General features: G+C 35.8%; 1 protein-coding gene across 4 annotated transcripts in view; it reads right to left on the bottom strand.

Moving 5' to 3' along the window:
* Window positions 1–23,765, bottom strand: part of CABCOCO1 (ciliary associated calcium binding coiled-coil 1) — a 160,992-nt gene that overhangs the window by 11,044 nt on the left and 126,183 nt on the right. The window contains exon 6 of one of the 4 annotated variants that reach the window (XM_060406496.1): window positions 17,493–23,377. The exons of the other annotated variants lie outside the window; for them this stretch is intronic. Within the exon in view, the coding sequence (XP_060262479.1) occupies window positions 23,216–23,377 (162 nt within the window). The 3' untranslated portion in view covers window positions 17,493–23,215. Of the gene's footprint in view, window positions 1–17,492; window positions 23,378–23,765 lie in introns of those variants that run through there. 4 annotated transcript variants of the gene reach the window in all.

Raw genomic sequence — 23,765 nt, 5'->3', positions numbered from 1 at the left:
ATTTGATTCATGTACAATAACTGGCAGTGAGGATTTCTTTACTTCAGGGTATTTTGCATACCATCAATGAACCAAACCACAGCTATGTTTTTCTTTCACAAAGAGTCTATATTTGGTTACGTTAGTAAGATACTGTAAGGGAGAGAAATAAAATAAATTCCAATTTCAGATGAGGGTAAATGTAAAGTCATTTCATTAGTAGTACGAAGGTACATTGTCAAATATATAGCTTGAAATAAACATAGTGCCCAGAAGCATCATAGTGATTTTTTCCCCATTAAGTAGCCATTTTAGAAAACAAGTTTAAGGAAAATTAGAATCAATAATTGTGGTGAGAGCACAGAGCCAGCAAATATGTTTAAATGAAACCGTCTGATGCAATACTTTCTTTAAAAAATACAATTAGGCCTTTGTATTTTTTTTTTTTAACAAAACCTCATGTTTTACAACATCACTGGTTCTGTAATAAAATCTATTTAAAACAGAAAGACATGGTCAGCTTTATTAAGTTAGATTTTCTGAAAGAACGTTATAATTTCCTCAAGTCTATGAATAGCTGAAGCAAATTAAACTAGTTTTATAACTATTTTATATATTCCTGTAGAACTGTAATTGTCTCATATTTTTTCCCTCAAAAGTATAATACATTACCTCTTAAATCTGGAAAATAAAAACAGAAAAAGTATAAAGTATGTTTATAAAAAATACTCCTATTTGGTACTCTGGTTTAGCAACCCCCTCTTTGAGTCTATAAGAGAATAGCACCCATAATCTTCAGATCAGAAAACAAAGAGAAAGACTTTAAGTGATTTGCCTGAGGCCTAATGCTGGAATTAAAAATCAGGAGTTTCTGATTATATACGTACATCATTTGACCAAATGATTGGTTTTGCCTGACTTTCAAATACCCCCTAAATATTACTTTGAATGTAAAGCAATAAATGTGTTTCTCTTGCCATTTTTGAATGCTTGCACACAAATGGATATAATAAAAACAATTATGTTGTTCCATGTGAATGCCATTTATATTTTTTCTGATAATGAGCAGACCATTTGAACTAAGGTGAGTACATTAAAAGCTCTAATAAAGAAGAGAATAGATTTCTAAACAGAATAATGAACTGTTAAGTGAACATACAATAAATAACATCTACAGATGTGGACGTTAGAAAATTTGTTTTGCATAACTTACCAGTATACATTTCCCCCAGATGTTATCTGTTACATGAAAATTAACTTAAGTTGGCTATAGTGTTCATTAAGTGCACACTGCATTTGAGTTATTTAAGATGGTTTATAATCTGAGTTTAGTTGAATTGTGCCATGGTATTTAAAGAATATCAAGTAAATGGCTTTTGGCATAATTTATACTTGGAAGTACAAAATTTCATCAACAAACATTATGCAGCTTTAAAAACATCCAAGATCTTTACTTACAAGCCAAATGAAATCACTAGAAGTCATTTAAGAATTTATATATTCAGTATGAAATAGACATTTACTACAGGAATAAATAATAAGGATTTTCAACCTCCTGGAACTCAGGACAGGGTCAGTTTAGGTCTAAAAAATACTTACAGGAATTAAAACCTGCTTCCAGATCTTTCTGTGTCTGAGCAGTATAAAGATCTTATCTGAAAATTGTGTTACTTCATGTTTTCTTTTTCTACTCTATGTGTTAACATTATTGGTAGCATTAACTCTAGTTTGCATTAACTCTAGTTTATTGTGTTTATTACTTGTTTTCTTATTTTTGTTGTTTGTTTTTGCTTATTTTTATTTATTTAGTATAGTTTTTTCTTTAGAAAAACCATAGGTGATTTGTTAGTAGTGTTTATATCATTGAAATCCATGATTAAGATGGCAATTATTAAAGTCAGTTAAGTTATTCAAAATATTAAAAATGCTATTGGAATGACAATTTTCTGTTCTGAATGGCAAAAAACAAGAAAAATTCATTAAACTCTTTTTGAGCTACAGATACAAAAAAACTGGTATGCTTCAAAGAGACAATTTTGGAATTGTCAGATGATGACATCATAGGTAAATCAGAATTTACTACAAAATGTCAAAGTTTCAAAACAAAAACTTTATGGTAAACTTCCCCAATACTAAGGAAAAAAAAGCACAAAAATTCCTGTAATGTTTTAACTATTTTCTCTCCTTGAAAAAAAGCATTACTTATTTGCAAGTCTAATTAAGACATATTGTGTCATTCTGGAAAATTTTAACACAAATTGTAACCCATTGCTCACCACATACAACACATAAAATACCAACACATGAATGCCACCTGCAAAACGCAATCAACTCTGGTAATGTCATACTGAGGCCATAAATTTAAAATGAAAAGAGAGGAAATTCAAAAGCTGAGATTATCAGAGAAACTTTAATCCATTTCTAAAGTGTTTTTTTTGTGTGTGTGTTTAGGCCATTATAAATTTCTTAATATACCCTATAAATGTAGAATATCAATTCTGCTAAGAGTCCTCCTCCCCAGTTGAATTTTTGACTTGGAAATAAATTCGCAAATGCAGCACATTAATTTTCTTTCCTATGCTTAATATGCAGTATTTACATTTTGAAAAGGTTCAAAATGTTGCCAGGCTTCTGCAGGGTATGAATAGACATCTAATAGCAACTTCTATTTTTATCCACAGCATACTGGTAGTTTGAACATTTATAACTTAATAGAGCTCTGAGACCATCAGATTCACATGCTAATCACCTAAACAGGGAACGGTAACAGTACAAGTTAGGACAGGAAATGAAGACTACCAAGTCCAGCTAAAGCTGCAAGGAGGAATTTAGGTTGGCAGGCGCCAGTAAACCAATTCGCAATCTGGCTAGGACACTCCAGTTAACACCTTATGCCCACTTTATTTATATCTCTTGATTTGATCTTGTTTAACTTGGGCTTAAATTTTTTTTTAAGTTAGATAGGTAAATAAATTGATTTCAGGGTATTTTAGACATCTTTAGTATTTCTAAGTGTACTTCTGTTTAAGGCCAACCCTCTAATATGAAAAGAAATGAGTACCCCTATCTTAAAGACCTCAGATGACAAAATCCTCTCTAATGAATCTGAAAAAGAGTACCTTCTTATACTGTAAAGGCAATTTAAGAGGAAAAGATGTTTTGATCTGGCTCTGGTACAATTCCTGAGGGATAGAACAGTCCTTTAGAAACTCAGATATTTTCTAAAGATGGCAATAATCTGGAAGATATAGAACTGAATTATAGGTTTTAGACTTGGTTCTATTCCTAATTGTGTGATGCTAAGAAATCCCTAGGCCTCAGTTTATTTATCTGTAAAAGGAAGATAATGATAATTGCTACCTGGCTAATTGTTTCAAGGCACAAATTAGATAATGTGAGTGAAAATGTTGGGAGTTCTTCAAAGGGAAACTGTTATTGAACCTGAAGGTGTATTATATTACTATCATTTATAATTACTGTTATTATGGAAAGGATCATCTTTCTAATGCCGACACTGGAAGACAGATTAGAGTAGCCATGTTGGGGATACTAGTCTATGCTATTTCTATATTTAATTGGAACATCGCCCAAGCAATCCAATTAACTCAGAAGAATTTGTTAATGATGACATCCCATCACCCTGTTTCCATATAGTCTCAATTTTTAAAATACCAAACATATATCCAATGCCCTTTTATTTGATGAATTCCTTGGACCCAAACAACTTCTCTTTTGGGACTTAGACAGCATGACATAATTAGGTAGGTATGTGGCTTGGTCAGGACTATGGCAAATCACCTTATTTAGAAAAGGAGAGTGTTTATGTTCAACTTTCAAAATTAGAAAATCTGCTTCTTTCCCCCACCCCCAATTTATCACTCTGTTTATTTTTCATTTTCCAGTATCCAATGTGGCTTGTGATTTCCCAGATTGAGTTCAATTAAAAAGATTTCCTTTAACAAATTTTGTCAAAAGCACAGTTAGGGCAAACTTTCAACATGTCTTTCTTGTGAAAATCAAAATACCAGAGTTATTACAACTGCGAAGTTCAGCACTGTACTTTTGACTCTTGAATTGTCCTTATTGTGCAATTTCCTCAGGGTGAGAGACTGAAAATATGGTTAATACCATTACAAATAATTAGAAAAAAACTATTTCTTTTCAAAAATATCTTTTAGAAGCCACTCAGATTGTATCTGTTTATCTTACTAAGTTATACTCTAAAAGGCATATCACTGAACTCACTGTAAACTATTTCAAACAGCCCTGATGATGGGTGAATTTTTGTTTGGTTTCATCCAGTGTATTCTATTTAAATTTGAGGTTTCTAGTACTTAAAAATGAGGAAATACTATAAATTACCTCTTGTTTTAAGAATTAGGAAATTAAGTATCAGTTAGTCAGAATAATAAGATGAGTTATGCAATTATCTTTGTGGAGAGCCTATTCTGAATTATGAAATATAAATTTAAAATTTTGATTTTATAAATGTTGCATTTAATTATATCTTATGATAGCTTATATGAAGATAAAGCTATTTCATGGCTTTTATACTTGAAAATATTCCTTTTGAACAAGTATCTATAACTTGCAGATGTTATGAGAGACTACAAATCATAATGGTTAGAAGAGAAACTACAATGGAAGAATCCTAAGTCCTTGGTTCTAGACTTTCTCTTCATGGACTTTCTGTTACTCTCCCAGTTTAAGTTATCTGAATAAAAGGAGGCTAAAACTATTTGGAGAAAGCTACACATGCAATTTACTTAACTTCAAAGTATATGGATTGAGCTACACTTCAGTCCCAAAGCCATCAGCTGAAAGAAAATCTTTAAAACTATATTGAAATTTATTTCATTTAGAAATAAAAGGCTTTTTTGGGCTAAACTAGAATGTTTGTAAGTGCTATGAAATCTTTACAAAAGTCAACAGAATATTATTATTCCTGACCTCTTAGGCCCAAGTGTCTATTTTAAGTAATCTGACATTAAAAATGTGCTGACAAATATAGATTAAAAAACAACACAGGAAGTTGTAAATCAGTTGGTAACCCTTAGCATCAAGGAAATAAGAGACCATGAAAATATACTCATTTACTTTAGTCAACCTCAATCTTAATTTTTAACTTAAGAAAATTTGCAGAAGGCATAAAGTTTATATTTTGGATATTTTATTCATAGTTTATATGTTTCCTTTTTCTCCAGTGGGCTCACAAATTATTACAAGGAAACACGTTGTCATAGTTATAAATATTTCTCTCTCTGCTTAGCTTCCACCCCCTCCCTCCCCCTCCTTTTTAAAAATCTCAACTAATTCTTTAACTGTATTAGGCACTCTTTGGTCAGCGGGGCAGGATTTTCTTGCTTCAGAGGAAACTGCTGTTGATTATTCTTATGTGCCTGGCATTCTAGAAACATGGCTCTTTCAGGAAGCACCCAAGCCCTTCCTTCCATGCAGGGCAGCCCCTTATTATTTACATGGGACAATTATTTTTTTAAGGACCTAAGAAGAGGCGTGTCTTCCCTTGCAAGGAACAGCTCTAGGTACAGTAGTTTCAAGACTTTTCATGGAATCTGAATTCTTTGAAATTAACTACAAAACTGACTCTGTGGACAATGGCATATACAGCAAGAGATTTTATCAAAAAGACCTTTTACCTATAAGTAATAAATCATGCTGCTGCTGCTGCTGCTGCTAAGTCGCTTCAGTCGTGTCAGACTCTGTGCGACCCCATAGACGGCAGCCCACCAGGCTCCCCCGTCCCTGGGATTCTCCAGGCAAGAACACTGGAGTGGGTTGCCACTGCCTTCTCCAATGCATGAAAGTGAAAAGTGAAAGTGAAGTCGCTCAGTCGTGTCCGACTCTTAGCGACCCCATGGACTGCAGCCTACCAGGCTCCTCCATCCATGGGATTTTCCAGGCAAGAGTACTGGAGTGGGGTGCCATTGCCTTCTCTGAATAAATCACGCTAGTTTAGTTAAAAAACTGAAGTAACAGCAACTCTGAAAAAATTTGTTGTTGTTCAGTGGCTCAGTTGGCTCCAACTCTTTGCAACCCCATGGCCTGTAGCACGTCAGGCTTCCCTGTCCTTCACCATATGAAAAATTTAGGTGGTATCTTTATTCCAGATTTGAATGTTTTAGAAATTTGGATTTTTTCCCCCCTTAAATGTGTACTGGGAGTCCTAGGTTGGCTCTGCCATTCAGTAGAGAGTATGTCTGAGATGTGGTTTCTTTATTTGTAAAATTAGGGGGTTGAACTAGGTCATCTCTAGTCCAGTTACAGATGTTCTATCCTATGTTACTAAATTTCAAGTGGTTTTTTCTCTATTTATACAAGACTCACAGTCGCCAGCCTATACAGAGCCTCAGATTCAGTATTTTTATGTCATGATGTAGAGGAATATTTGGATTACACACTTAGTGCTTACTGGAATCAGACAGGCTGCGGCTTGTTCATTTATTTCTACTTATTTATCTTCTCCAAACTGACTCCTCCTCCATTTGCTTTATCTCTTGATGGTATCACCAGCTTTTTGGTTGCCAGACTCAAAACCCGGAGGTTGTCTTCAGTACTTAACTCTCCCTTGTCCCTGATATTAAATCAGTCACAAAGCATGTTGGGGGCACCTCAGTGATGTCTGCCAGACCCATTCCCTTCTTTTACACAACAATGCCCATTGGGAAGGCTTCAAATCCAAATTCCTGCCTTACAGATCTTAAGTACCTCCAGCCATATTGGAGTACTTGGCTTGCACAAAATAAGTACAGTGCCTAGCACAGAGTGTTGCTGTTGTTCAGTCACTTAGTTGTGTCTGACTCTTTCTGACACCATGGACTGCAGCACACCAGGCTTTCCTGTCTCCTGGAGTTTGCTCAAACTCATGTCCATTGAGGCAGTGACGCCTTTTAATCATCTCATCTTCTGTCTCCCCCTTCTCCTGCTGCCCTCAATCTTTCCCAGCATCAGGGTCTTTTCCAATGAGTTGGCTCCTGCAACAGGTGGCCAAAGTATTGGAGCTGTAGCTTCAGCATCAGTCCTTTCAACGAATATTCAGGACTGATTTCCTTTAGGATTGACTAGTTTGATCTTCTTGCAGTCCAAGGGACTCTCAAGAGTCTTCTCCAGCAGTACAGTTTGAGGGGTGCTCAATAAATATTTTTTCATAGGAAAAATAAAAGCATAGATGGAGGTGCTTTCCCAACCAGTGTCTTGCCTGGGAGGGTATTTCTCCCTCTTCCTTGCCAGCTGATATTCCATCTGGCCTTCCAGGCCAGCTCAAACCACCTCAGTGACATTTTTCTTGTGCTTCAGAATATTCCCTGCTCCTCTTAATAGTACTTTGTACATTGTGCCTTGAGTTACAACCATGGATGAGTGATCTCCCACTACTTTGTGGAAACTTCCTGAGGGCAGGAACCATGTCTCTGGGACCTCAGCTCAGGTTTCTGTACACAGGAGGCATTCATTAGGTGTTGAGTCTTCCATTACGGTAACCATCCATGACAACATTTTCAGGGCTGCCAGTCTGTTTGATCAGTTCTGATTCAGTTTTGTAAGTTTGTCCTGAAAAATGATACTGCTTGGACAAGCAGATCTAATGGTTCACTTCTGCATCAGTGCAATGCCTGTATTTTTCAGTTATGAATGGAGTTTTAGAGTATTCATTTGATTAGCACAATGAAAACAGCATTTCAAAGACTTGACTGTATTGCTTAAGCTGACTAATAGTTATCAGTCAGTGTAGTTTAAAATTCTAAATAATTCCTCAGAGATACTGTCCTCCCTACAGTTTTGGATGGGAGTAACATTAAAAAATTGCTAGATTTTCTGTTGCCTGGCTCTGGGGGCCATGATTCACATTGCTTTCCATGGGTTGTCCACTGGCAGCCCCCAACCTCCAAAACAATTTGAATGGTACCCACTGGAGTTGTGTCAGTGCTCACCATGACCAGGAAGCTGAACACTGATGATGAAAAAGGGCCACTCTCATTTATAGAGAAACTTGCTCCAAGCTAGGCATTAGAAATGACATTACAGAAAGCATATTACAAATATCAGGCCCTTCAATTCATACCATGATGTGAGGAGAAGTTTTATTGATCCCAATTTTGGGGGAAGAACCTAAAGTTCAAAGAGGATAAGTAACTTGATCAAGGTCACACAGCTAGAGTATGTGGAATTCCCTCAGAACTTGAACCCAGATCTATTTGACTCCGAAGTCCATATACCCAATCCATAGGGGCAAGTGAAACCCCTCTGCTTCTTTATGGATCCCCTAAATTCTTTCTCTCTAGTTCATGATCTTCCTCTCGAGTTTATAATGAGAAACTAGAGGTGCCAATAAAGGTCTGTCTAGTCAAGACTATGGTTTTTCCAGTGGTCATGTATGGATGTGAGAGTTGGACTGTGAAGAAAGCTGAGCACCAAAGAATTGATGCTTTTGAACTGTGGTGTTGGAGAAGACTCTTGAGAGTCCCTTGGTCTGCAAGGAGATACAACCAGTCCATTCTAAAGGAGATCAGTCCTGGGTGTTCTTTGGAAGGAATGATGCTAAAGCTGAAACTCCAGTACTTTGGCCACCTCATGTGAAGAGCTGACTCATTGGAAAAGACTCTCATGCTGGGAGGGATTGGGGGCAGGAGGAGAAGGGGACAACAGAGGATGAGATAGCTGGATGGCATCATGGATTCGATGGACATGAGTTTGAGTGAACTCCGGGAGTTGGTGATGGACAGGGAGGCCTGGTGTGCTGCAATTCATGGGGTCGCAAAGAGTCGGACACGACTGAGCGACTGAACTGAACTGAACTGAACTGAGAGGTTCAGAAAAGTAAATGATGTATGTACACTATTTAAATATCTGAAAATATAACTTCTCAGGGAATTTCAGAAAGAGAATTTGTTCATTGGTTCCTCACAGCACCGTAGGGCATTGTTTCAGAATAAGCTAATGAAAGTAAGGCACGGAGGACTGAATTTGTTTTTAAAGATGGCAAGATATAAAAAGCATTTGGTTTATAAAGTAATGTGAGAACATGCTTAAATTCATCTGTGTAAACAGGAAAGTCTAGGAGCATCAGTTTGCTTTTGGTGGCTAAAACTGCGTGTTCCTGTTCAAATAGCAATTTATCCTATTTGTTGTAATTGTAATTACTGTTTTCATTGGAATCACAGGTTTTTTTTTTTTCTAGAAACAGGCATGCAGAAAAACAACCAATAACCTAGATAGTTAAAAAAACACATTGAGAAATGGGTATGGTATTGTGAACAAATCTCTTGTGATTATTCTTCCACTGTGCTCTGTAATGTACTTTAAATCCATTTCCATATTTTTAATTAACACTTAGTTCCAAAAAACTTTCTGGAGGCCATTTAAATCACAAATGGGAGAAAAAACAAATTTGCTTTATCAGAAAATTGACTATAGACTATTTGGTGGCTTTTATTATTTTTACATTTTAATGATTAAAATTAAATATAGCCCAATGACTCACAACAGAAGACAGTGAAATAATTTTCATGACTGATATAATTTTAAAGTCAACCTGGGTGAATAAGATATTAGGTCTGCTGTGGACGACTTTCATTGTCTGTCCTGTGGCTCTGGTTTCTGATCAGTTCCAACCATTTCGTGGAAAGAATTAGACAGCTGTGCTGAGTTACTCTTCTAGCACAAACCCAGTGGTGCTTTGGCTTTATCTCAACAGCTGTCCTATTGGGACTGTGGTCTTGCTTTTGTCCTGTGGATTTTAGGCACCTATTTTCATAGCCTGAATCACTCATTTCATTGAGTGGGAAACAGAATGCACACATATTTTAAAATTCTTTGCACCAAAAAACCTGCATTATCTGCTGCTTCACTCAAACACTCACTGTCACAAGCAAAAGGCATAACTGCAGCTCTCTGAGGATGCTTACTCACCCATGGTCCTCTGGCAAGGGCCACTATCCTCATTTAGAACACAGGGATGTTAGGTACCCACCACATGGGTGTTTTGTGAGGATTAAATCAATGTGTTTAAGGCATGGACAGAGTGCCTGGCATGTAGTAAGAGCTTAAAAGTGTGAAGCTTGTTCTTATTTTTACATCTTCATGTCACATATTTATGTCTACAATAAACACAGTCTACCCAAAGCTCTGTGAGGGTAGGGATTTGGTCTGTTTTGTTGTTTTGTTCCCTACTTTACTGCCTGGCAGGTGGCTGATAAATAGTGGGACAGTAATAAATATTTATTGAATAACTGAATGCAGGAAATCATTGTGGTCTCATTTGGTCAGTATATCATTCTACTACTAGTTTCCCCCTGTTATATAGTCTGTTGGTATAGGGGGTGCCAAATTTTATGATTTTTTTTTTTCTGTATCTCTCCCCTGCCCTCCCACTATGACCTGTAACTCAGGCTGCTCCTCATCATGGCTGTCCAGTCCAGTTCCATGACTTTACATTTTCCTCGAATCTAATGGTTAGATTCTTCCAAGGGGTGTCCATGGAGTTTTGCAAAATGAATAGATTGTGGTGATGAGACCAGAATATTAGAATGAGTGTAGCCTGTTCCCTGATGAGGAAATTATTCAGGCCAGGAAAACCCTTGAAGGATCGTTCTGGTTTTCACACTTGTATGAACACAGCCTTGGTATGAGGGGTTGCTAATGAAGCTGGAGAATCTGGCCCAGCATGTTAATTTACCTGATTCAGGGAACTTCCTGGTATTTATAAATGAACTCTGTACATCAGACAACTGATATTTAGATAAGAAAATTTGAGAACGGCACATGCTGTAATACAGTGCTTCAGTGGATTGTAATACAGATTGATTTTAGCAAAGCTAATGTCATTTAAGTAATCAAAAACAAGCAAGGACAATGAGTTACTGTTTCAAAATTCTTCTGTTAGATATGAGAAAGCAGAACTAAACCCATAATAATAAGTAAGGCACACTGCAAAACTAAGTCATAGTATTAATCGAGTTAATCAAATTATTCAATCTACAACTGGATCTTAACAGATTTGGGATTGGAGTATCATTGAAAACATAAGTCCACTGATTATCATCATTACCCTAGGAAAGATGAAGGTTTTACTTCTGAAGAATTTGGAGTTCAGGTCATATTGTGAAGAACAGATAGAGTATCAAAATGTTATGAAAAGACATATTCTATTTCTGTAGCTTCTGTTTATATTTGAAACATTTTCTTCTCTTTCAGCTCAGCAGTGATGGTAAATACTAAGAAATGACTGGGAAGATAAGATTTTACAGTAATTCTTTATTCCTAAAAAATGCCATTTCTTTATTTTGTTATAATCATGTTTACTTGCTTATTTATAAATAATTTTAATTTGGTTTGGATACAGAAATATAGCATTGTAACTAACTTATCCTTTGTCAGATCAATTTTTCTATTGGTAGATCAACAGATATTTTATTACTTTAATGAGAATTTTTAAAAAGTGTTTGCTGTTATATCTCTGAACTTCACCATCTCACTAGCATCTGTCAGCTTTAATCACCTACAAAAACTACCTTATAAAGATTACCTTATCAGAAAAAGTGTCATCTTGTGAGCTTAGGTGTGAGAATTGCAAAATAAAGCTGAGCTACACTAACAACTGCTGTGCTAATTTATTGTAAATTATGTTTTTTTGTTTGCAGAGATAAGACATGGGAAGTGTTTCTATTTAAATTCATTTCCTATTATTTTAACATAAATAACAAATAGCTCAACAACAACAACAACAACAAAAGAACATAGAATATTCCTTAAATAGGTTCCAGTGACAGTGAAATTTATTTTCTAAGTTATTGGTACCAGTCATGTCACTCCATTCTAGGTGCAGAATCAGACAGCACAATTAAGACAAAATATGGATGCTTAGAATGCTAAATGGAAATTGCCAATTGTCATGTGAAGAGTGATGATAGGATATGAACTGGAAATAATTGCATAGCAAGCTGGTCTACAACAAAGCTTTAATTCACTGGGCTGACACTGTAAACTCATAATGTGTCGACCTGGCACCAGTCACGATAGATTATGGCTGTTCAGAATACATAAGCATGCCCCTTTTAAGAGTATTCTGGGAACCGTAGTTCAGACGACCCCAGTAAAAAACACTGCAATGGTTTTAGACAAGCTGGTTCTTTAAGAAATGAAAAAATCATGATGAGTGGTTCTATTATTAAAATTCAGAACTAGGTGGCAATGAATCACATTAAGTTATCACCTTTAAATCATCAGACAGTATAAATTGGGTCCTATAAAGAACCATGAGTCTCAATGCATTTTTAACAAGATGAACTTCTTATATAAACAAGCTTTTATTATTATATTTATTATTATTATTATATTAAAACTAGAGTGGAGTTTAGTGCTCATAAAAGTGAAGGGCTAATGCTGCTAGCTTGAGCCAGAAAGAGTATAGGCCTATATTCGTAGACTGCTTTATGTAGCTCTGCCAATAAATTTTGACCTATTCTTGTTCTTATAAGTCAATGCCAAACATGGAAATTTGTATGATTCTTTTAAAAATGCATTAGTGGATAAGCATGTGGTAAGAGGACCCCAAGTCTATTTTTTTAAACCTACTGGAATTTGAACTCTAGACTGGAGAACCACTTGCAAGTCAACCCAATTATTTCATTCTCCCAACACCTTAAAAAAAATACATTGTTATCATTCAAAGAAAATAGAGTGGAAATACCATTTAAGAGAAAAATAGAAAGCCATTTTGCTGGCTTTGCTCTGATTTTCTTCTAGTAAGCTTTATGCTGTACCAAATTGCATTTAAAAGAAGAGTTTTTCCTCTTGTATAAGATTTAGATTTCAGTTCAATTCAATTGATCTGAATGTATTCCATCCAGGCAGCCACATCACAGGCAGGATTTCTGCTCTTATAGGAGTTAGTCTGGAGGTAGAATTAGAAGGCAGGGGATACAAGCACCTGTATAATCAATTATAACAATAAGTGAAAATGACTACGATTAGGTTAGAAGAGAGGACTACTGGGCTAGTCCCACTTTATTTAGCTGACGACTGAATGACTGAGTGATGTGCTCGTTAAAGACAAGAACAGAGAAGGGAAGGGCAGGGCAAGGTGGAGTATGTGGGTGGATACTGTGTCAGCTGGCTACTCTCATCATAATCACCCAAAGTCAGAGGAATAGGTGGCATTAAATAACTTGCATATGAAAATATGTTAAAATAAATTTGGTTCTTGAAGAAGTTGAACATAGTTGTTAATTACTGATAAATATTACTCTAATTATAAAGAAGAACAGAACAAACACTATTATTGGTTGATGGTTATTTTTGCTTTAAATGTTTACAGTTGGAGGGACACAGATAGACCTCTGGGCACAGATTATGAAAAACACATTTGATAGCTAAATATAAAACATCCAAATATTAATAACTACTGACATTTATGTAGTCCTTTCCTCCCAAAGCCCTTGACAAACATTAATGGCTATATGTACACAAGAATAGCACTGAAATGCTGCTGCTCTTGCAAATGACTAGATACTAAATCCAAGACAAAAGTAGCAAATGGTTGATTTACTTAAATACAGGTCTGTAGACTAAAGGTGTACATTTAGAAACACGAGGCTACATTTCACAATGTTTACCATATTTTATTTCAACATTATTGAATTACTGGGCTTTTCAAACTCCATTCTCTTATTTAGACACTAAGAGTCGGACATGACTGAGCGACTGAACTGAACTGAACTGAAGGTGTTTGTATTTTTTTAGATGTTGGTGTATGATTGTTGTACAGCAATGAATATCAGGGTTGATGGCATCTCCTTTCTGAGGACATCAGCTCTGACTCTTTAGTGCCCCCTAGCATGAGGAGGGCTGATATGCCAGTGAAGCACAGGACTGCCTCCTACTGAAAGACTAGTTTTGTTTCATTACCAACCAAAATTGTTATTAGTTATATGAGAAAAACTATCTGGCTCAAATAAGTTTCTTTTACGAAATATCAGATCAAATTAGAACTGTTGCTTGGTGACACTGATTGAAAAGATGCCATGTTTGTTGTTACTAACTTAAATAAAGTGTAAATTACCTTGCAGTAATAATTTTTAAAGACCAGAAAACAAAATTTTTAATGTATACTCTTAGGGCTCTTACTGTAAAATATTAATTATGTTATTGCATTCTCAATTTCATTGCATTCTGGCAATGACAGAAATATAAATTTCCTTAACATTTCCTGTAATGATATTATATTCTGGAAAATTTCGATTCAGGGATTACTACAAATCACTTACTTTAAATTTTAACATTCTTTCCTTCTCCATAAATCCTATGCACCCTCAAAAGTTCAGCTAAACTCCCAGCTCCTCCTCAAAGCTTTCATACTTTTTTCAGAAAACAAGGCATTCTATTTTTAAAATTCTCATTTATGCAATCATTTGCAGTGTGACTTTACTGAGTATCCACTATAAACCAGCATTGTCTAGGCCCTAGGTTTTCAGGGATGATCAAATATTCCTCTACTTTCAAGCAGGTCACAATTTAGCGTGTACATGGGGTTCTTGGTAGGGATGATATACAAGATAATTTGCAGAGTGAAATAACTGCTAGAAGAATATGTAGGGTGTTCTAGAAATAGAGAGGAGAGACAGCTACTTCATTCTGATAGAACAGAACAGAGGAAGGGATTCAGGAAAAGCATAAAGGGGAGATGGTACCTGTATTAAATTTTGAAGGGTAAATAGGGAATAGCATGCAGATGGGGGTGAATAAAGAGACAATCCCATAAACAAAGACAGACAGACAGGGGAAGTGCATGTTCAAAAGTATAGAGGGTAAGGAGAGCATCCCAGGACAGGAGATGCACATAGTGTTGGCGAAAGTTGGGGCCAATCAGGTCTAGGTTGAGTTTCAGCTTGCACATTTAATAACTACACAACTTTCAGACAAGTCACTTAATTTCCTGTAACCGTTGGTTCTCAGCCTATCATATGGGGCAAGCAACCTTCTGACTGACATCATGCATTGGTAAAGCCCATTTCTTTGAGGATTTTGTGGGAACATCTCAAAAAGTCAAAGATCAGAACAACTGAAATAAAAGTTATCGTGTAAAACTTTGTTTGAGGCATGCTAATGTTTTAAATATTTAAATGTTGTAAAGTTTTTAAATTTAAAATTTGATGTATAATCTTTTAGAGTCAGTCATGTCTAGAAGTAAGTGTATATTTGTCTTTTGCTATAGCTACAGTGAAACAATGGAGAAAAGGAAATTAAGAGATTTATTTCTATATGTCCAAATAATATCCAGCAATTTTAAAAACAAATTTAGCAAATGTTAGAACAATGCATTTCCCTCATCATTTGCTGAGAAGAAGGCTGCTTGATTAATGTAATTAAAGGGTTGCTTGTAACTCAAGACTCAATTAAAAAAATAAATTTGGCCTTATTACTTTACTTCCAACTGGTGGTTTTCCTAGCGTGATTTTTGAGCTAAAATCTGCGGCTGCTTTGTTCATGACACATAAATTGTTTTAGCACATCCTTTCCCCTGCTGTGCATATGATTAAGAAAGCAGAGGTTAAATAGTGCAGTAAAGAATTGGGTAAATTCATTCTATTTTTGCTCACAGCGCCTTTTACCCCCTCTCCCTTTTAGGACTGGGAAAGTGCAAAAACCTATTATCTCTTTCTGAAATTATTTAAGATAGGTTCTTAGGCTGAAAATGTAACTTCTCTCTCTTAACACTTTCTAGTATACTGATTGTGTGATGCCTGTGCTATAGATATTATTTGTACTGGCAAGAAAACCAAATGCAAGTGCATCCTACCATTTATTGAGTGCTCATGTATGCTAGGCATTTTGCACACATTGGCCTATTTTCACTTGCAATAATCCTATGAAATAGGAATACGCATTCTCATTTTAAGATAAGGAACAAGAGGCTCTGAGAGGTTATGTTATTGTTCAAATAACATACCCCATGATTAGAGGTAACAGAACTAAGGTGCTAACCCTGGTCTCTTTCATTCTAAACCTTGTTTCTTAACTATTCGCATTTTTTTGTAGGTAGAGTTTGATTTACAAGATTTAAATAAAATTCTGGTAGAGCATCTTGCATATATAGTTGGTGCAATACATGTTAAATTCAACTAAATGAAAATGTTATGCTCACGAGCACAGAGAGAAGACAGTTGTTGCTCTCTTTGAGTTTACAATCTAACGTGGGCATGACTATAAGGTACAATGAGACAAGCAGCCTCAAAGGCAGTGTAGTATAGTGAGGAAATCATGAAAAACTCAGCATGTTTGATAGAGTTCTTTATCTCTTTCCTTAAGCCTGCTCCTTCTCCAGGCTTCCAGGTAATGGTGATAATATTCACCTAACTGTTCAAATCAGAATTGTGGTGGAGGCATGGGTCATTCTTGATTTCTCCTTTTCCCTCATGCTTTACATCCAATTCTTCAGCCACTCCTGCCAGATCTGCTCTGAAATATATTTGGAATCTACTTCTCTCTAACTTTTCTACTATCACCCTTTCCAGGATCTCAGAGCAGAGCAATCACCTTCTCATTGGTCTTCCTGCTCTCCTATTCAGTCAGAATCAGGCACAAGATACAGCCAGGGAAGGCTTTGTGGAGCCTGAAGTTAAATTACGAAAAAAAATTACATACACAAGTGATCTATAGAAATCACACAAGTGAATATATATATATATATATATATATACACACATGTACATATGCATATATATGCAAGGAATTAACAACAAATTAGATATATTAAAAAGCTGACAAATTCCACAAATATTACAAAATAAAAAAATGAGTAACTGTCAACTGCTTGACCTATATTTGTAATTCATCTCACTTTACTTTTGGAGCTTCATATTCTAATCAGCTCTTCATATGACAAAATGTTGTAATATTATTTTCCACAGAAAGACTAGAAAGATTATCTAGTCTTTCCTCTAGTTTGATTAATGAAAATTGTAATGATTATTGATATAGTTCAGAAAAATTTCAGCTTCACAACTCATTATAGATACTATCATGTGAATTTTAGGACTGATGGCAAGTTTAAAAAAAAACCTGTAGCAAGATTCCTCCATATATGAAATGTAACACTATAGGGTCTTTTCAGATTCTCTTATACAGTGAACAATTTAAAATAATCTTAATCCTTATAAAGATGGCACTCATTAAGCAATTTCTGTCAATATCTTTACTGTAGATACATATTATATATTTGATGTTATTGTCAATGTTAGTATTTTTTGGTAAAAGGCAAGAAATTAAAATCTTTTTACAATGTGTTCATGTGATTCACTCCTTTTCCCTAACTGGACCATCAAGCAATCTGGCCTAGTCATTGCTTCTATTTAAAATGTATTTTTTCCGCTTATTGAGTTACTACTTTTGTTATGATTACAATTGTTTTGAGGGGTTACAATTTATTCACTGATGTCAGAATAGTTTATATTAATTTCTCATCTGCATTGCTCTTATTTTATATTCTACTATATTTTGAATTTTTCTCAGTTCTTTATAAAGCAATTTAAAGATGACAAAAGAAGGTGCTCTGAATATAAGTCCAAATCAAAAGTTGTTAATTTCTCACTTGTTGAATTAAAATACTCCAAAAGTCTGCCCAAATTCCAGTTAAGATGATATATTCAAAATTTGTTGAATAAAATGTTTGCATTTCATTTGCACTTGGGTTTTTATTCCAAGTCTTCAAAAATATATTTGAGTTCTTAAAATGTCATTTAACTCATATTACAAGACTTAAATAACTTTTCACATAGCTGATCACTGTTAGAATTTTCCACAGACTAGCTTCTCCTTCCATACGCTTCAAACCTGGTTTCTCGAGACCCCACTACTGACACATGCCCAGGCCCTGGCCCTAAAGAACACACTCACATTACAATGTGACCCTGTATCATGATGCAGTCTCTGCATCATGATGTCACAGTGCACGGCAAAAGCCACACTTGCACAAAGATGGCTAGATAAAGACTATTACATATGAGTTCCCTCTCCCAGTTCAATCAGTGACCTTTCTAATGTGCTTATCTACCTATAAATCTCCAACTGTCTGTAGGAAATTTATGTTTTGTCATTTCAGTATCACATTAAATTTAATGTATTTAACACTAAACTCAACATCACAACCCTTAGTATCATTATGAAAATTATCTTTTCTAATTATGTCAATAGCACAATTACTTTTAGATCCTTTTATTCAAATCTGTACAAGTTTTGACTTGTCTTAATTTAGTCTTTGATATCCAAATTGTCATCAACTTCTATTTTAAATTTTCTTTATAGTAGTTCTTACATGTCTATTCCTTTCCATTTCGATTGCTATATCCTAGTTCTATTTTTTAATCATTTCTCAATTTCCTAATTTAGCTTTCTGTTCCCCAATCACTTTTCATTTCACAATGTTGTGTATAACATTGCCAAGTTAACTTTGCTCAAAATACTGCTTTTATCAACTTCTTTTTATTACATTTAGATCACAGTTCTTACCAAAGATGGAATAGAAACAGCTCAAATTTCTGAAGAATTAAAGTTACTCTCATGCCTATTAAATATTAATTAGGATGAATTGAGTGGAAAGCCATGCTGAATTTGACAGAGTCTGATTCATAGCATATTTTCTACTTAGAACTTTATTTCCAAGTTGTAGCAATTCTCAGCCTCTCTACCAGGATTTCCAGATAATTCAGCCTTCATGCCCAAGTCATCTACTGTTTATAATGAATTAACTTCTTTCCTGTGCATCTTGAATCTTACTAGCTATGTGCCATCCTTGAGAAAATAATCATTTAAACAATTTTCTGTAGGACTTAGTCGCCTTGTAGAACTCCTGTTAAAAAGGCGGATAAAGTAATAACTGAAATAAACCATAGCTGATATAAATTGCTAATAAAATATTACAAGTAGAGATTCTGCATCTACCTTAATGACTTAGGAAAAAAAAAACCCACTTCATTCATAATTAGCAATGTCCATTTGCATACAAACAATGCTGCCAAATTCAAACCCTGTCCTACTTAAGAGAACAAAGGCTGTTTATAAACAGCTTCCATGTAATACTGTCTATATTATTTGTCTTTGTACTTTTACAGACTGAAGTTTTACTATTAGTGCAGACTAGGCGGATAGGTGAATTAATGAGGTTTTTAACTGTTTATAATTTGCCAGAAGATCCAAACTGCTATAACATATATTGTCCAATATAACTGTTATATAATATAATGTATACTACAGTAATTTTCATGTTAGAATTATGTGAAATCTACACATATTTAGAGAGGTCAACTATAATAAAACATTTTTATTCTTGAGCTATCATTAAAAATGTTTCAAATTTAAATTTTAAAATGAAAAGTGGATAATAGTTGTTTGTTAACACTATATGGTAGTGACATTTGTGTAATGGGATAGCATCTAGCTGTTAAAGTGAAAGAAAACCCAAAATTCAGCAGCTTTAACAAGACAGTATTTTATCGTGGCTTCACATAAAATTTCAGAAGTTAGCAAAAGAAAGCTGCTACACAGCACACACATAGCAACTCTGACTCTGCTCTGTATGAAGTCTTTTGGGGTCTGGGCTCCTTTTAGCTTGCTGCTCCTCTATGCTGGCCTCCAGTCCCGAGATAACCTCCTGGTCCAAAATGCTTGCTCCATCCAAAGCCATCCTTTTCATAGTCTACCCAGGAAAACAGGAGAAAAGCAAAAAGAAGGGAAGAGATGGGAATACCAGACCACCTGACTTGCCTCCTGAGAAATCTGTATGCAGGTCAGGAAGCAACATTTAGAACTAGACATGGAAGAACAGATTGGTTCTTGGAAAGGAGTATGTCAAGGCTGTATATTGTCAACCTGTTTATTTTTCATATATGCAGAGTACATCATGCAAAATGCTGGGCTGGATGAAGCACAAGCTGGAATCAAGATTGCTGGGAGAAATATCAATAACCTCAGATATGCAGATGACACCACCCTTACGGCAGAAAGTGAAGAGGAACTAACTAAAAAGCCTCTTGATGAAAGTGAAAGAGGAGAGTGAAAAGTTGGCTTAAAGCTCAACATTCAGAAAATTAAGATCATGGCATCTGGTCCCATCACTTCATGGCAAATAGATGTGGAAACAATGGAAACAGTGACAGACTTTTATTTTGGGGGCTCCAAAATCACTGCAGATGGTGACTGCAGCCATGAAGTTAAATGACACTTGCTTCTTGGAAGAAAAGTTATGACCAACCTAGGCAGCATATTCAAAAGCAGAGACATTACTTTGCCAACAAAAGTCCATCTAGTCAAAGCTATGGTTTGTCCAGTAGTCATGTATGGATGTGAGAGTTGAACTATAAAGAAAGCTGAGCACCGAAGAATTGATGCTTTTGAACTGTGGTGTTGGAGAAGACTCTTGAGAATCCCTTGGACTGCAAGGAGATCCAACCAGTCCATCCTAAAGGAAATCAGTCCTGAATATTCATTGGAAGGACTAATGCTGAAGGTGAAACTCCAATACTTTGGCCACCTGATGCAAAGAACCAACTCATTGGAAAAAACCCTCATGCTGGGAAAGATTGAAGGCGGGAGGAGAAAGGGACGATAGAAGATGAGATAGCTGGATGGCATCACTGACATGATGGACATGAGTTTGAGCAGGCTCTGAGAGTTGGTGATGGACAGGGAAGCCTGGTGTGTTACAGTTCATGGGGTCACAAAGAGTCGGACACGACTGAGAGGCTGAACTGAACTGAAAAAGAAGGGTGTGCTCCTTCCTTTTAATGACAATTCCATTAAGATTCACACTTGACTTCTGCTTACATTCCATCGGCCAACACTGTTTTGCCTAAGTTTACTTACTCACTCACTGAAAAGGATGCTGGGAAGTGAAGTCTATCCTAGCCAATCATCTTCCCCAGTAAAATTTTTCTACTAGGGGAAAAGGGGAAGAAGGGGGAGAATGTATGCTGGGAGATGACTCAAGAGACTCTACCACAAATCCTATAATCCTAATTTTATCTAATAAACCACTCATACTTCATTCTTATGGAGAGGGTAGATCCTATGCCAGAAAATTACACCCAGTTGGGCAAACAATGACAACATTCTTATAAATGAACTACTTGAAGGCAATGTCTTCATCTTTTTCAGAAGGACCTCCAGGGTCTACACCATGGTGGAAGCTGGAGAAATGTTAGTGTGAGGTAATAACTAAGATGCACTGGTCCCAGACTGATTTAGTTAAGTCTGGCTGTTCCAGAGACTTTTGGTGGGAAACTGAAACTCAAGATTTAAGGATTGCCATTACCTAGTCTTTGATAATTTCATGTAGCAGACTTTATTTGATCTTATTGACAGAAAGTGGCTCTCGTGTCTGCCTGGAGTCTAGAAAGAAAGATCAAGTTCCTGCTGAATTAGGTTCCGTAGGAGGCTGTAGTCTAATCTCCATGTGAACCTCAGTTTGTGAACACCTTTTGAGGTTTATCCTGGATCCCTCTGAGAGAAATTTTCTGGCTAGGACCCAATTTTATTCCATTGACTTCACGGTTGTATAAAGATACCTTCTATTTCACTGTTGCTCATCAGTGGAACTCAATAATTCCGGCCTTGGAAAATCTCATTCTTTTCTTGGATTCTCTTTAGAACATAGAAGAATGCTCAGTACTATCATGCTTCATCAAAAAATTTAAGATTACTTTTAGGTTAGGCTGAATTTCTCAACTATGGTTCAAATCTCACCTGGTCTCATCAATGAAACTAGTTTTACTAAAAGAAGCTAATGCCATCCTCCACTCTGGTCCACATGATTTCTTCTTATTTTTGTTTTTATTTTAAGATCTTGTCCAACACTTCTAATTTGGATGAGCTTACTCATAATCTCTTTGATCATGGCTATTGCTTTAGAAAGAGTTCCACTTATTTCTCTAGTTATGAATGCTGCCAGTTGTCTAACAGTCTGTAATTTCAGATATTTAAACTTTGAAGAACCAGTGTGTTTCCCTTTCATTTGCAGGAGATAGGTTTAAAGAGACTTAAGTAAGGAGGCAAAAATCCATTGTATTTGTTGTTGACATAAAATGTTGCAGATAGCTTTCTGGCTTTTGTCTCAACTCTCTTTAGTGTTTTATTTTTTCCTTCCTACTTCTTCAGGAAAATCTTAATTAGGTTCCAGTGGTTCTTAACATCTGTTTAATTTTCCATTAAAAAAGTAAGGTGTGTTTTGAGTAGTTAGCAGACATCCTTAGTATCAGCAAATGGAAAAGGTTGAGCAATAAAGCAGTGGGCCACTGGAACAAAAGACTAAATATTATTGGTGAAAGAGTAATTGCGGTTTTGGATCATGAATTTTAAATCATTATAACTAGGTTTAAACACATCTTTATTAATCAAAATAGGAACCATTACAATCAACACATCTTTGCCAGTGAGAAATAAGTTTATTTCTGTAGCATAAAAATTCATGCTTTGGGATATGATGAACTCTTGGGAAGCATTTTCTGCCTCCTGCTAGTTGTGGAAGTATTTTCCCTACAAAAAGCTGTAATGCTTGAAGAAGTAGTAGTCTGTTGGCAAGAGGACAGGTGAATATGGTGGGTGAGGCAAAACTTCATAGCCCAATTTGTTCAACTTTTGAAGTGCTGGTTGTGTGATGGGCGGTTGGGCATTGTTGTGGAGAACTGGGCCCATTTTATTGACCAACGCCGGCTGCAGGCACTGCAGTTTTTGGTGCATCTCATCGGTTTGCTGAACGTATTTCTCAGATGTAATGGTCTTGCCAGGATTCTGAACGCTGCAGTGGATCAGATGGGCAACATACCACCCAACAGTGACCATGACCTTTTTTTGGTGCAAGTTTGGCTTTGGGAAGTGCTTTGGAGCTTCTTCTTGGTTGAATCACTGAGTTGATCGTTGCTGGTTGTCGTATAAAATCCACTTATTATCCCACGTCCCAATCCGATCGAGAAATGATTCATTGTTGTTGCACAGAACAGAGAAGACACTTCAAAACAAAGATTTTTTTAAATTTGAGGTCAGCTCATGAGGCGCCCTCTTATCAAGCTTTTTCACCTTTCCAATTTGCTTCAAATGCCAAACGACTGTAGAAAGGTCGGCATGGAGTTCTTTGGCAACCTCTTGTGTAAGAGGATCAGCTTCGATGATTGCTCTCAATAGGTTGCTATCAGCTTCTGATGGCCGCCCAATGCACTCCTCATCTTCAAGGCTCTTACCTTCTTTGCAAAACTTCATTTACTTTATGTTCATTAGCAGTTCCTGGGCCAAATACATTGTTGATGTTGCAAATTGTCTCTGCTGCTTTATGACCCATTTTGAATTCGAATAAGAAAATAACTCGAATTTGCTTTTTGTCTAACATCATTTCCCTAGTCTAAAATAAATATAAAATAAACAGCAATAAGTTATTAGCATCGAAATAAAGTGAAATATGTTAACTAAAATGATGTATAACATAACCACATTTATTTAAGAATGTATTCCAATATCAAACAGCAAATTTCAACAATGCAAAACCACAATTACTTCTGCACCATCCTAATACAATAGCGACTATTGGACACCTAAATCCACTGATCTGATATGTTATACACATTGAACTTGATTATAAATGTGGACCAAGAGTAAAAAGGTCTTGGGATGGATACACACACACACACACACACACACACACACACACGCATGTGCATGCCACATATGGTAATAAACATTATATTACTATACTCCTGAAATTAAAAGAAATTTTAGAGCTGGAAGAAAAG

This window comes from Ovis aries, chromosome 25 (assembly GCF_016772045.2).
Source record: "Ovis aries strain OAR_USU_Benz2616 breed Rambouillet chromosome 25, ARS-UI_Ramb_v3.0, whole genome shotgun sequence".
NCBI classification, from domain to species: domain Eukaryota; kingdom Metazoa; phylum Chordata; class Mammalia; order Artiodactyla; family Bovidae; genus Ovis; species Ovis aries.
This window is presented reverse-complemented; position numbering and strand designations above follow the sequence as displayed.